This window comes from Pipistrellus kuhlii, unplaced genomic scaffold (assembly GCF_014108245.1).
Source record: "Pipistrellus kuhlii isolate mPipKuh1 unplaced genomic scaffold, mPipKuh1.p scaffold_m20_p_3, whole genome shotgun sequence".
NCBI lineage: Eukaryota > Metazoa > Chordata > Mammalia > Chiroptera > Vespertilionidae > Pipistrellus > Pipistrellus kuhlii.
Genome location: NW_023425529.1, coordinates 161,994,586 through 162,008,312, shown reverse-complemented (window position 1 = coordinate 162,008,312; position 13,727 = coordinate 161,994,586). Strand labels below are relative to the sequence as shown.

The 13,727-nt window shown below is 46.5% G+C and overlaps 1 protein-coding gene across 3 annotated transcripts in view; it reads left to right on the top strand.

Annotated features, from left to right (window-relative positions):
• The window catches only part of ADPRHL1 (ADP-ribosylhydrolase like 1), a 44,133-nt gene that overhangs the window by 7,592 nt on the left and 22,814 nt on the right, over positions 1-13,727 (top strand). For all 3 annotated transcript variants that reach the window (XM_045588810.1, XM_045588812.1, XM_036455279.2), the window contains exons 3-4: positions 5,732-5,857; positions 11,983-12,123. In XM_045588810.1, coding sequence (XP_045444766.1) covers positions 5,732-5,857; positions 11,983-12,123 — 267 coding nt within the window. The remainder of the gene's footprint in view (positions 1-5,731; positions 5,858-11,982; positions 12,124-13,727) is intronic.

Sequence of the window (13,727 nt, the reverse complement as noted above, 5' to 3'; positions counted from 1 at the left end):
GTCAAGGTGAGGACAACAGCAGCAACATAAGAGAGGAGATAATCAAGCAGCATCGTTAAGGTGTGAAAAGAAACAACTTCAACCTAGAATCCTATACCCAGAAAAACTATCTTTCAGAACCAAGCCCTACTGGCCTTTTCCAGGTAAATAAAAGCTGAAGAAATCATCACTACCAGTCACACTGCCAGAATGCTAATGAAGTCACTCAAGCAAAAGAGAACAAAAAACAGTATGGAAATAGGGATCCACACAAAGGCATGGGACTGATGGAAACATTCACCACATGGGTAAATACTTACGATTACTTAACTTGTTATTTCAATTAATTTAAAAGAGAATGGACGTTAACAAGTAATAACAAGGTACTCAAGGTTTATAAATTATGTATAAGCAAACACATGGCCCAACAGCACAAAGGCAGGGAGGAAAGAGATGGAGGTGTGCAGCCTAAGGTTCTTATAGAAGGCGTGAAGTGGTACCAAATCACACGAAGGCAGACTGTTCTAGGTTAAAAATCTAAAACAGCAGTCACCAATCTTTTGGACCTCACAGACCACCAGTGGTCTATGGACCACCGGTTGGCAACTGCTGATCTAGACTATGAGCCCAAAGCAACCACCAAAAGAACAAAATAGTTATAACTAGTGAGCCAACACAAGAGGTGAAATGGAACCATTTTAACAGTATTTGCTGGGGAAGCAGAAATCGCGAGGCCCCTGCCATTCCTTGGCTTGCCCAGTCAGTACCCTTGACCAGGAGACCAGCTGTAGAGCTGTCAGTCAACTCAAATTCTTTTCCTTAATAAGAGAAGTCTTTCTTGTTTGGGCTCACAGGGAATGGCCTGTATTGCTTAGGAGTGAGCATCATATGGCACTCAACCAGCCCCACCAGTACATCTGCCCTGTGGGGAGAGAATGAGGTTTCACCTGCAGAGTGAGGGTGCATGCGGTCCACTGCCCTGCTTTGGCTTCAGGAGGAACCCCCAGTCTGGGAGACACAGCGTGCTACAATTCGGGTCTTGCTGCGTGTCTTCTCCTTTCTGTTCCAACCTAGGCCCATGTGTTGAGTCCTCTTTGGTGACTCTGAACCCATTGACGGCACAGTAGGAGTAGGTCTATAGGCTTTTCCTTGTAGTGGTGACACTGTCTTTACCATCCTCCACACAGTGGTAATCTTTAACTGGGATTGGTAGGGGAATCGTCATAATATTCTTTTTTTTTCTTCTTTTTTAAAAAAATATATTTTATTGATTTTGTACAGAGAGGAAGGGAGAGAGACAGAGAGTTAGAAACATCGATGAGAGAGAGTCATCGATCAGCTGCCTCTTGCACACCTCCACTGGGGATATGCCCGCAACCAAGGTACATGCCCTTGACCATCCCCAAGCCGACGCTCTATCCATTGAGCCAAACCGGTCTCGGCGGAATCATCATAATATTCAATACAAACAAAAAAAAATGCAGAAAAAGAGATAACTTTTCTCTCTTTTCAATATTTCAATATTCAATACAAAAAAATGCAGAAAAAGAGAGAAAAGGGGTACAAATAATAGATGGGGAAAGTTGAAAATAAATAACAAGATGATAGACTTAAACCTAACCATACCACTAATCACATCAAATATAAGTGTTCTTAAGACCCCAAATAAAAGGCAGAGATTCAGAGGGGATAAAGAAGTAAGTCCCAACTCTATTATGCTTATAAAATAATGCACTTTAAATGTAAAGACACACATAGTATAGATGGAAAAAGATATACCATGTAACATTATTTAAAGGAAAGCTGGAGTGATTCTATTAATAATGCATAAAGTAAGTTTTGTAGCAAAGAATATTGTGTGTGGGAGTGGATTTCATCATGACAAATGCATCCATTCATCAGGAAGATGTAACCAACATAAATGCTTATGTACCTAATAACAAACCTTCAAAGTATACAAAGCAAAAAACTAAGAACTGCAGGGAGAAATAGATAAAGCCACAATTATAGGCAGAGATTTTAATGTTAAGGTTTTAAATCAGTGACTTCCATTTTCACCTTAAGGAACTAAAAAAAGAAGAGCAAATTAAACCCAAAGAAAACAGAAGAAAGGAGACAATGAAGATGGGTGAAAATCCATGACCTAGAAAACATAGAAAAACAACAGAGAAACTCCACATAAGCTGATTCTTTTAAGATAAAAAATTGATAATCCTCTAGGCAGATGATCAGGCAAAAACAAAAAGACACAAATGACCAATATCAACAATGAAAAAAGTGACATCACTACAGTTTCTACAGAAATTAAAAGGGGGAAAAAGGAGTTCTCTTCAGATCATATAAAGCTTTCACCATTCACTAAAAGGGGAACAAGGAAATATTATGAAGATTTTTATGCTGGTAAATTTAACAAACTAGATGAAAGGGACACATTCACTTAAAGAGACAAACTACCAAAGGGGACTTGAGAGTAAATAACCACCTAAATTATATTATATCTGTGAAAAACATTACAAAGAAAGCTCCAGATCCACATTCCTCACTGAGGAGTTCTACCAAGCTGCTAAAAAGGAAGTAATACCATGTACACAACTCTTCGAGGAAACTGAAGAAGACAGATACTTCCAAAACTCATTCTTCTGCTCCTCAGAAGAGTCTGTTAAAAGAATGAAAGGCTTCTATATTATACCTGTTTCTGAGATAAAATGAAAAGAAATGCAGTTCTAAACTAAACCTGAAAATGGAGAACCAGCAAATACCCAGCTGCATACAACTTTAATAAATGTGTCTAACTCTATGTTGTGTTCACCTGGAAACATGAATAAAATAAAATTAAGGTTAACAAATGTTTTTATTAATATTTGCAAATTTACAACACAATCTGTTTTAGCTGGATCCATTTTAAGTAATCATTATAAGTACTATATCTTCTTACAACAGCAAATATTGTATAATAAAAGCCTAATATGCAAAAAAAATTTTTTTTTAATGAAAAGCTGCCCAACTGATGTGGCTCAGTGGTTGAGCTTTAACTATGAACCAGGAGGTCATGGTTCAACCCTATCAGGGCACACACCTGGATTGCAGACTCTGTCCCCAGCAGGGGACATGCAGGAGGCAGCTGATCAATGATTCTTTCTCATCGTTGATACCTCTCTCTCTCTCTCTCTCTCTCTCTTCCTTTTCTCTCTGAAATCAATAAAAAAATTTTTTTTAAAGAATGAGAAGGCAAGCCACATATTGGGAAGAAATATTTGCAAAGCATATATCTAACAAAAGATTTCAATCTAGAGTGTATAAAGAAGTCTTTAAAATATCGGGTCTAGTAATAATTAATGTCGTTTTAAAACATTCGTTTAAAATCTTGCTTGGCGTTGACTTGTATTGACATAACCTTCAAACACGTGGTATCTACAGAACGTGTGAAGTGCAATTAACAAGTTTTGCTTGAAAAAGTTTGTGTTTGGTTTGGTTTTTGTTGCAAAACTAGGGCTAAGAAGATGGCGGATGAAGAGCATATTCGGCACTGCATGCTTTACGAGTTCCAATTAGGAAGAAAAGCAAGTGAGGCTGCAAAAAACATCTGTAGTGCTCTTGGTCAAGATGCAGTTAGCGCCAGAAAATGCCAGCGTTGGTTTGAGAAATTTCGTGAGGGAAATTTTTCGTTAGATGACAAGAGTGGTCGAGGCCGTGCGTCCAATTTTGATCAAGAAGCTCTTCAAGCTCTTTTGGTGCAAAATCCTCAAATTACCCAACAAGAGCTTGCGACAACTTTAAATTGTTCACAAAAAACAATTTCCAATCAATTGCGTGCACTTGACAAAGTCCAAAAGTTTGGAAAATGGGTTCCTCATGAGTTGACCGACAACCACCGTAATCAAAGAGTCACAATTTGCAGTTCTCTCCTCTCTCGTCAAAACCGTTTGCTGTTTTTAGAGCAAATTGTTACTGGAGATGAACAATGGGTGCTGTATGTTAATTTGAAAAGGCGGCCTCAATGGTTGGACAAAAATGAGGCTCCGCAGCCCACGCCAAAACCTGACTTGCATGCGAAAAAAGTGATGTTGTGTGTTTGGTGGAATTTTAAAGGAATTCTTCATTATGAACTTTTACCATCTAACCAAACCATTACAAGTGCAGTGTATAGTGCCCAATTGGAAAGGTTAGTCCAAGCTTTAAGAGAAAAAGAACCCGCGCTGATTAATCGGAAGGGCATAATTCTTCACCACAATAACGCACGACTGCACACTGCAAGAATCACTGCTGAAAAACTGCGCCAGTTGGAATGGGAAGTTCTCCCTCAACCTGCATATTCTCCTGATATTGCCCCTTCCGATTACCATTTGTTTCGTTCTTTGCAAAACTTTCTTCTTGGAAAAAAATTTAATAATGAAGAATGCCTCAAAAATGCATTGACCGAATTTTTTGCTTCAAAATCACAAGAATTTTACAACAGAGGGATTAAAATGCTTCCTGAGCATTGGGCACAAGTAGTAGAAAACAACGGCAACTATATTGTTGATTAAATTTTGTTGTATTGTTTAAATAAATTCGACTTTAAAAAGTATTAGAAAACGACATTAATTATTACTAGACCTAATAACAAGAAAGCAAGCAATACAGTACAAACATGGGAGAACTATTTACATGAACACTTCACCAAAGAGGAGATATGGATGGCAAATAAGTGGGTGAAAACACGCTCAACATCCTTAGCCATTACAAAAATGCAAATTCAAACCACAATGAGAAACTACTGCATACCTAAGAGAATGGCTGAGGTTAAAGGTTGACCATAGCAAATGTGGTCAAAGACGTGGAGGAGCTGCTGATGGGATGTAGAATGGGACATCCACTTTGGAAACCTGTTTGTCAGTTTCTAAAAAGTTACATATTCATCTACCATGTGAGCAACATGCTTCACTCGGAGGTAAAGCATATGTCCACATGAAGATCTGGTTATGAATATTCATAGCATCTTATCTGTAATAGCCTCAAACTGGGAACAATCCAAATGTTCATCCACAGGTAATGGATAGATCAGTTGTGGTACATCCATACTGCGGAGTTCTACTCAGTAACAAAAGGGAGCCAGCTATTAATATACATCAGTGGTATATCTCAAAGTAGTTACGCTGAGTGAAAAAAGTCAGGAAAAAAGAGTACACTCTGTATGATCCTGTTTATATAAATTTCTAGAAAATAAAAACTAATTTGTAGTGCCAGATCAGTGGTTGATGGGCATGGCAGGAGGTACAGGGAAAACTTTTGGGGGTGATGGATAAGTTCATTTTTTTAAGGAGCTGGTTTCATGGGTATATGATATGTCAAAAACCATCAACTTGCATACTCCAAATACATGCAGTTGGTTATGTGTCCATTATAACCCATGAAGTTGTTTTTGAAAAGAGGGAATATATGTAATTGAAAGCACACTGTGTACACAATTCTGTCTTCTGCATTGTCCCCAGTAGAAGCACAGTATGAGCACTTTTCCCCATGCCATCAAAAATTCTGTTTTTAATGACTAAATAACATTCCAACACATGGATGCTTTGCAATTTATTCAATCTCTTCTTTGTCAGGCTTTTGGATGATGTGTTTATTTTTCACTCATCCAAATGACACTATCATAAACATGTCATTACATCAATTTTTATGCATTTTTTGAGATTATTTATGAAAACCAGATTGCCTGAAGTGGAATTATTGGAGCAAACGTCTACAATGAGGTATTTCGTGGTCCATGCAGGTTCTGGGTTTGGAGCTGCCACCAAAGCGATGTGCATCGGCATGCGGTACTGGAAGCCCGAGCGGCTGGAGACCCTGATTGAAGTCAGCATCGAGTGCGGCAGGATGACGCACAACCACCCCACAGGTAACACTGGCGTCAGGGCAGGTGCCTGCTGTGTCCTTCTCAGTCCAGCAGTGGACGAGGCAGGAACCTTAGGTGGTGCCATCCACTACTTGGTTTGCTATTTGTTGGCAGACTTGGGTTTTTACATCTTCAGTTCTGCTGAAATTCTGTTTTCAACGTAAAAGAGCTGACACCTGAGATCTGGGTTGGAGTCCTGAGAGCTATTGTTTATGTTCTGCTGTCAGGACAGAAGCCAGCCCAGTCAGCAGGCGTCCTTCGCTGCCACGACCTGCCCCTCCGGGTCCAAGGCCCACTGGACCGAATCACTTAATGTCAGCTGGACCGAGTCACTTAATGACCTGTGCCTGTTTCCTCACCTGCAACAGGAATGATTGTGGGGCTAGGAGGTTTTACTATTCTACTCACTTCATCCTCCACACATGCTCATGGCATGGTGTGCACAGTGGGGCCAGCTGTGTGCTGGGATCCCCCACCACCTGTCCATCACACAGAGGGAGGGCAGGTGGGGCAGCCCCGGAGCCTGACTGTGTGATGTGATTAGAAAGCAATCAGCTTGCGGAAACTGGTTTGGCTCAGTGGATAGAGTGTTGGTCTGTGGACTGAAGGGTCCCGAGTTCGATTCCGGCCAAGGGCATGTACATTGGTTGCGGGCACATCCCTGGTGGAGGGTGTGCAGGAGGCAGCTGGTCGATGTTTCTCTCTCATTGACGTTTCTAGCTTTCTATCCCTCTCCCTTCCTCTCTGTAAAAAGTCAATAAAATATATTTTATAAAAAGAAAGAAAGAAAGCAATCAGCTCCTGGTGAAGAAGAAGGAAGAGGAGGAGGAGGAGGAGGAGGAGGAGGAGGAGGAGGGGAAGAAGAAGAATGGCTTGAAACTCTTGTATGCCCCAGACGCACCCCACAGAAGTCCTGAGGCTGCCAGCTGCTCTCCGGTGACTGTAGTCCTTTTGCAAGGTCACCTTGAAGGGCTATTCCGTGTCTTTCTGGAAAGTACTCTTTCGTGGGTGTGACTGCAGTGGGCGATGTGACCCCTGCTGAGTGGATGTGGCAAAACATGCCAATGCGTTCACCAAAGGCAGTGACAGGCTAAGCCGTAACGTCTACAGATAAGTTTCTTAGACCTTTAAAGTTTACACGGAAAGGCCTATCATTCAGCCAGTTGGCAACATCTGGGATGATTGAAAAGGAGTTAACGCTGGGCATCTGGTAACTAAGTTAAGTAAGTTAAACGTTAAAAAACCTTCACACGTGAAAATGTTGAGCATGTGGAAACAATATGCTGAGTACAAGAATCTGGGTTGACACCCTATTCCCCTTAGAAGGGGAAAGTGGGAGGCTGGAGGATGGCTGTGGGGCCAGGTGGGGGGCCAGCTGCCCGGGGAAGCCACTCTGCAGACAGGTCCCCCCTGGTGGCCGCACCGCGCAGGCCTAGCCCCCCAGGGGTAGGATGTCAGCACAGACTCGGTGCTCAGGGCATTCCAGATCGGGTGGAGGTGAGGGCAGGAGGGGTGGGGTGCCCACCTGGTGTCTGCACCCCCTCTGTTTAAGGGGTCAACCCACCAGTCCCTCCCAAACTGGTTTGAGGACCCTAGGGCTGCAGGCAGGATCTGGGGGACTAGTGACCGGTGGGGGCCCCGGGCTCAGCAGGCCCCTGGAGCTGCAGGGGAGCGCTGAGGGTGCTGTGCCCTGGTGAGAAATGCTGTGATTGAACCCTGGGTTTGAGAACTAGGGAATGAGAGAGGCTGCCACGGAGGTTGGGTGGCATCGGAGACTTGGACCAGGCAGCACTGGGGGGCAGAGCCACGTCTCACAGAGCGAATGCAGGGAGTCAGCCGGTTTGCAGCGCCTGAAACAATTTCTTTTCCAGATAAAACAAAATCTGCCAGGGGAGGCAGGTGGCGGAAGCCAGGCACAGGAAAAATAAAGATACTTTGTAATCTAAGCCACAGATGGGGAGGGGAGGGGAGAGTGTTTGCCACACAAGGCCTTCACCCCAATGTAGCGGGACTCCGCCAAGGTTACCTCTGGACTCCCCTCTGGTGGCCGCACTGCGCAGGCGGGCCATCCAGGGGTAGGATGTCAGCACAGACTCTGTGCTCAGGGCATTCCAGGAGATGGGAGGGACCGCGGGACAAAGAGCAGACACCCAGAGGCACTGGTGCAATGACAGGACCCCTGTCCGCTGGGGATGGAGGAAGGTGGGGGAAAGGTGAAGCCCATCAGAGCAAATGAGGGGCCGTTAACCAAGAGGTCACAGGTAAAGGAGATACAGGCTGTGGGCAGCCCAGGGTTCCATTTTTAGCTCTGCCCTTTCACTGCTGTGTGCCCTCGAGGAAGTTGCTCGCCTTCTCTGTGCTGCAGTAGCCTCCTCACCTGTACAAAGGGCTGCAGCTGCTTCTCACAGGTGTGTGGGGTGATTGTGTATGTACCCCGCTTGTGTGTTCCACTCTCTAGTCAGCACCCCACCTCAGCACCCTCCCCTCCCCCAGCCTTCCAGGGACTGCACAGGCCCCTCTGGACCTCATGCATGGACTCTGGACAAGCCACTGCTCTCCTGTCTCCTCAATCCCAGCTGTCACAGTCCCAGGAGGAAAGAGATGGCACACTCAAACGATTTTCGGGAAGGACTTTGGCAAAGGGACTGTTGACAGGTGTGAGAGCAGGGCAGACAGCCAACCAGGGAGGTTGGCACCCCTGAAACAGAGACCCATCTCAGGTCTCCAGGGAATGGGGTCACATGAATTCACAAGCATAGACAAGTGGACAAGTGGGTGGGGTCACATGATCGACCAGAAGTGGTCACATGGACAAGGGGACAGGGCTGCATGATCAGCCAGAAGTGGGCACATGAACAAGGGGTTGGGGCCACGTGATCATGCAAGAATGGGCATGTGAACAAGGTGGTGGGGACGTGCGTGGGAGAAATCACGTGAGGATACAGGAGGGGCCACGTGAAGACGAAGGGATGCAGCCAGGAGCCTCCAGAAGCTGAAGAGGTAGGAAGGACGCTCCCCTGGACCCTCCCTCCAAGGCAGCTCAGCCCCAGACACCCTGGTTTCAGATTCTGGCCCCAGAACGGGGAAAGCACATGTTCCTGTTGGTTTAGGCCAGTCTGTAGTCATGGGAGCAGCAGCCCCAGAAAGTAGACCCCTCCTTGTGGGGCTTTAACCAGTTCTGGGGACAGCAGAGCCCTGTGCTCTGGCAAGGGAAACCCCTTAGACCTTTCTCTGTAGGCCTCACAGAGAGGTTCATCCCTGTGTCTGTGCTCGGCCCTGCCTCCCTCCTCTAAGGACTCCTCGGCAGTGACAATGCAGTGGGCACAGCAGGCAGGCTGCTTGGTGGGAAGTGCAGGCTACATGGCTCAGGGACTCCTCGCTGCCCTGCTGAGCCCCCAGCTGCAGGATGAGACAGGGTCCTCCCCAGCCCTGTCCTTCCCTCCCTGGCCTTCCCCCTAATGAGTCCAGCCTGGGCCTCTGCTTCTTGGAGCACCTGGGTTGACAGAAGCCAGCATCTGGGTTGTCCTGCACATATTCTAGATGCCAAAACTGAGGCCACTATCCCCAGTCCATGCCTCCCCAACTCATGCCTGCTCACAGGTGGCTCCCCCAGCTGCCAGGAGCAGGTTCCTCCCCAGGCAGCCGGGAGCAAAGGAGGCCAAGGAGGCAGAGGGTCCAGGTGTGGGTTCTGGGCCCCCAACCTCACCCAGCAGATTTCCTGGACCTGGGCTCCCTCACCCTCCCACAGTTGCCAGACCAGGCAGACTGTTTTCTGCCTCCCTGCCTTCGCACATGCAGTTCCCTCCACTGGGATGCCCTACCTCATCCTTCAAATCCCAGCTCGGCTTTCACTCGGCTTCCCTGAGTCGCCTGGGGCTCCCCCTGCATCCTGCACCCACCCCAGTCCCAGCCGCTTTCTGGATGATGCTCTCACGGGGCGGTGAGGTCTTGGGATGCTAGCTTTGCCTTTGTACCCCAGCTCCTGGCACAGACAGGTGCTCAGTAAATCCGGAAGGAAGGGAGGGAGGGAGGGAAGGGAGCAAAGAAACACCTCTCACAGGATTGGAGGGGATCTGGACCGTGAGCGCCTGGCTCGGGGCTGGGCACGGAGCAAAGCCCACTCCCTTCCTGCCGCCTCCGCTCAAGCCTGGGCTCCAGCACCTTCTGCCTCATCCGATTTGGGGCCGGCTCAGGGGCAGTCTCTACACCCACAGGCCTGTGTCTGTTGCCCATTTGGAAGCACGGTAATTACATCAGGATGCAGACGTGCACTTGGCTTCCTAAGGAGCTAGTGTGTTTGGGAGAAAGGCCTCCTCCACTCTCAGAAATCCCGGGACTGTGCAAACTTCAAGGGCCCGAGGGCTGACCTTGAGCAGGAGTTTTCCCACTGAATACTTTCAGGAAACAAAGCTTACCTGACAGCCGTTATGTAAAACAGATGGAAACTAAGCTGCTTGGGTGAAGTGGTGGGTATTGGAGGCACCTGGGAGCCGGGACCAGAGTCCCCTTTTCCTTGTAGCTCTGGTCGGGGAGATGGGGGTTGGGATTGGTCCTGGTGGTGGGTGGGGCAGCCAGGAGAGGGGAGAGCCCTGGGCAGAGTGAGTGGCTGATATTTACTAACTGGTACAGAAGGGCTCAATATTTTCAGAACTGCGTGTTCATGTGGCTGGGCCAACGAACTCATCTTTCACAGCAAGAAGTCAGTCTACACACAAAAAGGGAAATATGTCCTTGGGAAAAATCATAATGACTTCAACCTCTAATGTTCTCAGTTTCTTTCTTTTAATCTTGAAGGGACATTTTAGGGGAAACATTTCTTGTCTAGAGGAAATATTTATATTAATTCAATAATTCTATCAATTTCTCTTTCTTTTTCTTTTGTGAAATTCAAGTAAAATTAAATTTAAAATTGTATCCAAAAAAAGAATCTGGGTTGAGAATTTAAACACCTAAAACATTGGCTAATATGTTACCCAATCTTATTAAAGAAATGTTGTTTTCCATGTTTAATAACGAATTCATTTATGTATTTCTAGAATGATGACTGAAAATGTTTTAAAGGGTTGATTGTACTCAATTAACACTTAAATGTGCTTTCTCCTTCTCAATTAAGTCCACTCTCCTTTACAATTTTTTTGTGTTAATCCATACCAGAGGACATTTTTTTCATTGATTTTTTGTTTGTTTGTTTTTTAGAGAGAGTAGAAGAGAAGGGGAGAGACAGATAGAGAGAAGATCTTTGATGTGAGAAACATCAATTGGTTGCCTTCTGCACTCACCCCAGGCCCTGACTGGGGCAGGGATCAAGCCTGCAACCAAAGTACATGCCTGAATCAAACCCGGGACTCTTTAGTCCTTGAGCCAATGCTCTAACATGTAGCCTAACCAGCTGGGGCTCCTTTTCAATTTTTGAACCACCTTTGACAGCAAGTGTCAGAATTTCTGTTACAGTGTGCATTATCCCAGATGGAAGCTGAAACACTCCATGAGAAAAGGGGGAGAGATGGCAGGACAGTAATTGAACCCTGGGTTTGAGGATGAGATGCTTATCCCCTGCCCTTGAAACGATCCCTAACTGATGCCTCGAGGAGTCGCCAAAGAGCCACCAAGAGTGTCTCAGCAAGATGGCAGTGCCCTGCCCTGGCTGGTTTGGCTCAGTGGACAGAGTGCCGACCTGCAGGCTGAAAGAGTCCCAGGTTCAATTCCAGTCAAGGGCACATGCCTGGGTTGTGGGCTCGATCCTCAGCGGGGGGCGTGCAGGAGGCAGCCGATCGGTGATTCTCTCTTATCATTGATGTTTCTGTGTGTGTGTGTGTCTCTCTCCCTTCCTCTCTGAAATCAATAAGAAAAACAAAAAGATGGCTGTGCCCTTCCTCTGATGGGCACAGTCTTGGTGTGGCCATCACTACAAGCTGGCAAGCACTCGTTTGTGATTAGAATCATCTGCCCCACAAGCCCTTGAAGGATGGGTACTGTGCCTTTTTGTGCTGAGAGGAAACAAAAGGTCATAAAGGTCCAAATGCATGAAGCCACTGCCCATGATCCTACCTCTGTTAGCACACACCCAGCATCCCAGAGCAGGGGCGTGGCTCCGGTGCCATTGTTGTCCTCTCCCCTCCGCCCTGCAGGCTTCCTAGGAGCCCTGTGCACAGCCCTATTCGCATCTTATGCCATACAAGGCAAGCCGCTGGAGCAGTGGGGGAGAGACATGATGAAGACGGTCCCACTGGCTGAAGAATACTGTAAGAAGACCATCCGGCACCTGGCAGGTGAGCCTGGCCTCCTTTCCTGCCGCTGATAAAAAAGGAGGCAGAGTTTGGTCTCAACTCACACTCAGTGCGAATTTGCGCAGACCTGGCTCCCAAAGAGGTCAAGGTCCATTTGCCCCACATGAAACCAAGAGCATCCTGTAGAGTCCATGTGAGCAGGCGGGTCCCACAAAGAAGTCCACGGAGATCCACATAGGTACCAGGAAGAATGGGGTGCATACCGCAGATCCTTGAAGTCTGTGTTTCAATGACATTTTGTTAAATCACCGATGAGGAACTTGAGTCTTGTTGATACCAATTAGCCTACAGTAAAATTGGTTTCCTTAATACATCATTTCTCTTAAAGTCACAGAACCCATTGAAGATGTTAAGTGAGAACTTACTGTACTTAGATTTACTTTTCCAAACTATCCTTAAGTAGCCCATGTCTCAGAGGGGAATGAGAGATGCTCCAAGGACCTAATGGACAGCTGTGCCTAACCCAGGGGACTTAAAGTCTCTCACATGAAAGCCAGACAGAGGTCTGTGCCCGCTGATGACATTCAGTCCCAGGAAGCTCCATCTGTCCCAGTTGACTCATTACATGCTTCACTCTTTTTTGGCCACGAGGACGGTCAACCCAGCCAAACGCAGCCAGCCCAGCGAAGGTCCTCGGGGATCACGGTGCTGCTGGGTTTTGGCCTCTGAGCTCCTCTCAGCTTGCTTTCCTTTCCCCATGGGCCCATGGGATCGGAGGGAGAGCGGGCACAGGACCAGGCAGCCCATGGCTTTCCCCTCGGGCGGCAGACCCACAGAGGGTCACGGGCTGCATGAGGAACACAGACAGCTTCCTGTGGCCTTTGACAGTCTAAAATTGTGGGGGAGAACTTCTAAAGTATCCAATGTGTCCTGGAGGGGAGGGAGATGAAAGGTGTGAATGTAGGAGCAGGGTGGTTGGTTTTTTCAGAAAAGCCTGAGGCTGATGTCCTGAAACACAAAACCAACACATCACTTTACTGCCACCCTCCAAGCCCCAGGAACTATATTCCAGAAGGCCAAGGCGGGAGCTTTACAACAACTTTTGCACTTATTCCTGCCTGGACCCAATGCCGGGAAACACTTCTCCACAAGGTCCCTGTTCCAGTGAGAAATAGGAAGCCTCCATGTTCACAGCAGTCAACGCATCCCTAGGCAGTCATCCTCTATAAGCTTAATTATAGAACACAGGAGGCAACCCCACGCTGTTTATTTTCATCTGGTCTAAGTCATTGTTATCCCTGGTTTCTCTCCCGCCCTGGGGAGATTGGTCTGTGGTCACTGGGTTAGTCATCCCTCCCCCCCCTCCACCGCCCCCTCAAGAAGGTTCACCTTAAACCATCTGAAAGAGGTAAATAACTTGAGCATATTAACCTACACAGTCACTGCATTATTCACATTATATTCATCTATAGATTTCCCCAGACTCTAGTATCAAATGGTCTTCCCCACTGTTTTCTGAAGAGTAAATAGTCAAAGATGTTCCATGAACAGAAACAAGAGGAGTCATTGGTCAGATAATTTTGAGACTTTATTCTTTCTGTTTAACTTTAAATTTGTTTAACTCGGAGTTTTATGAACCTCTATGG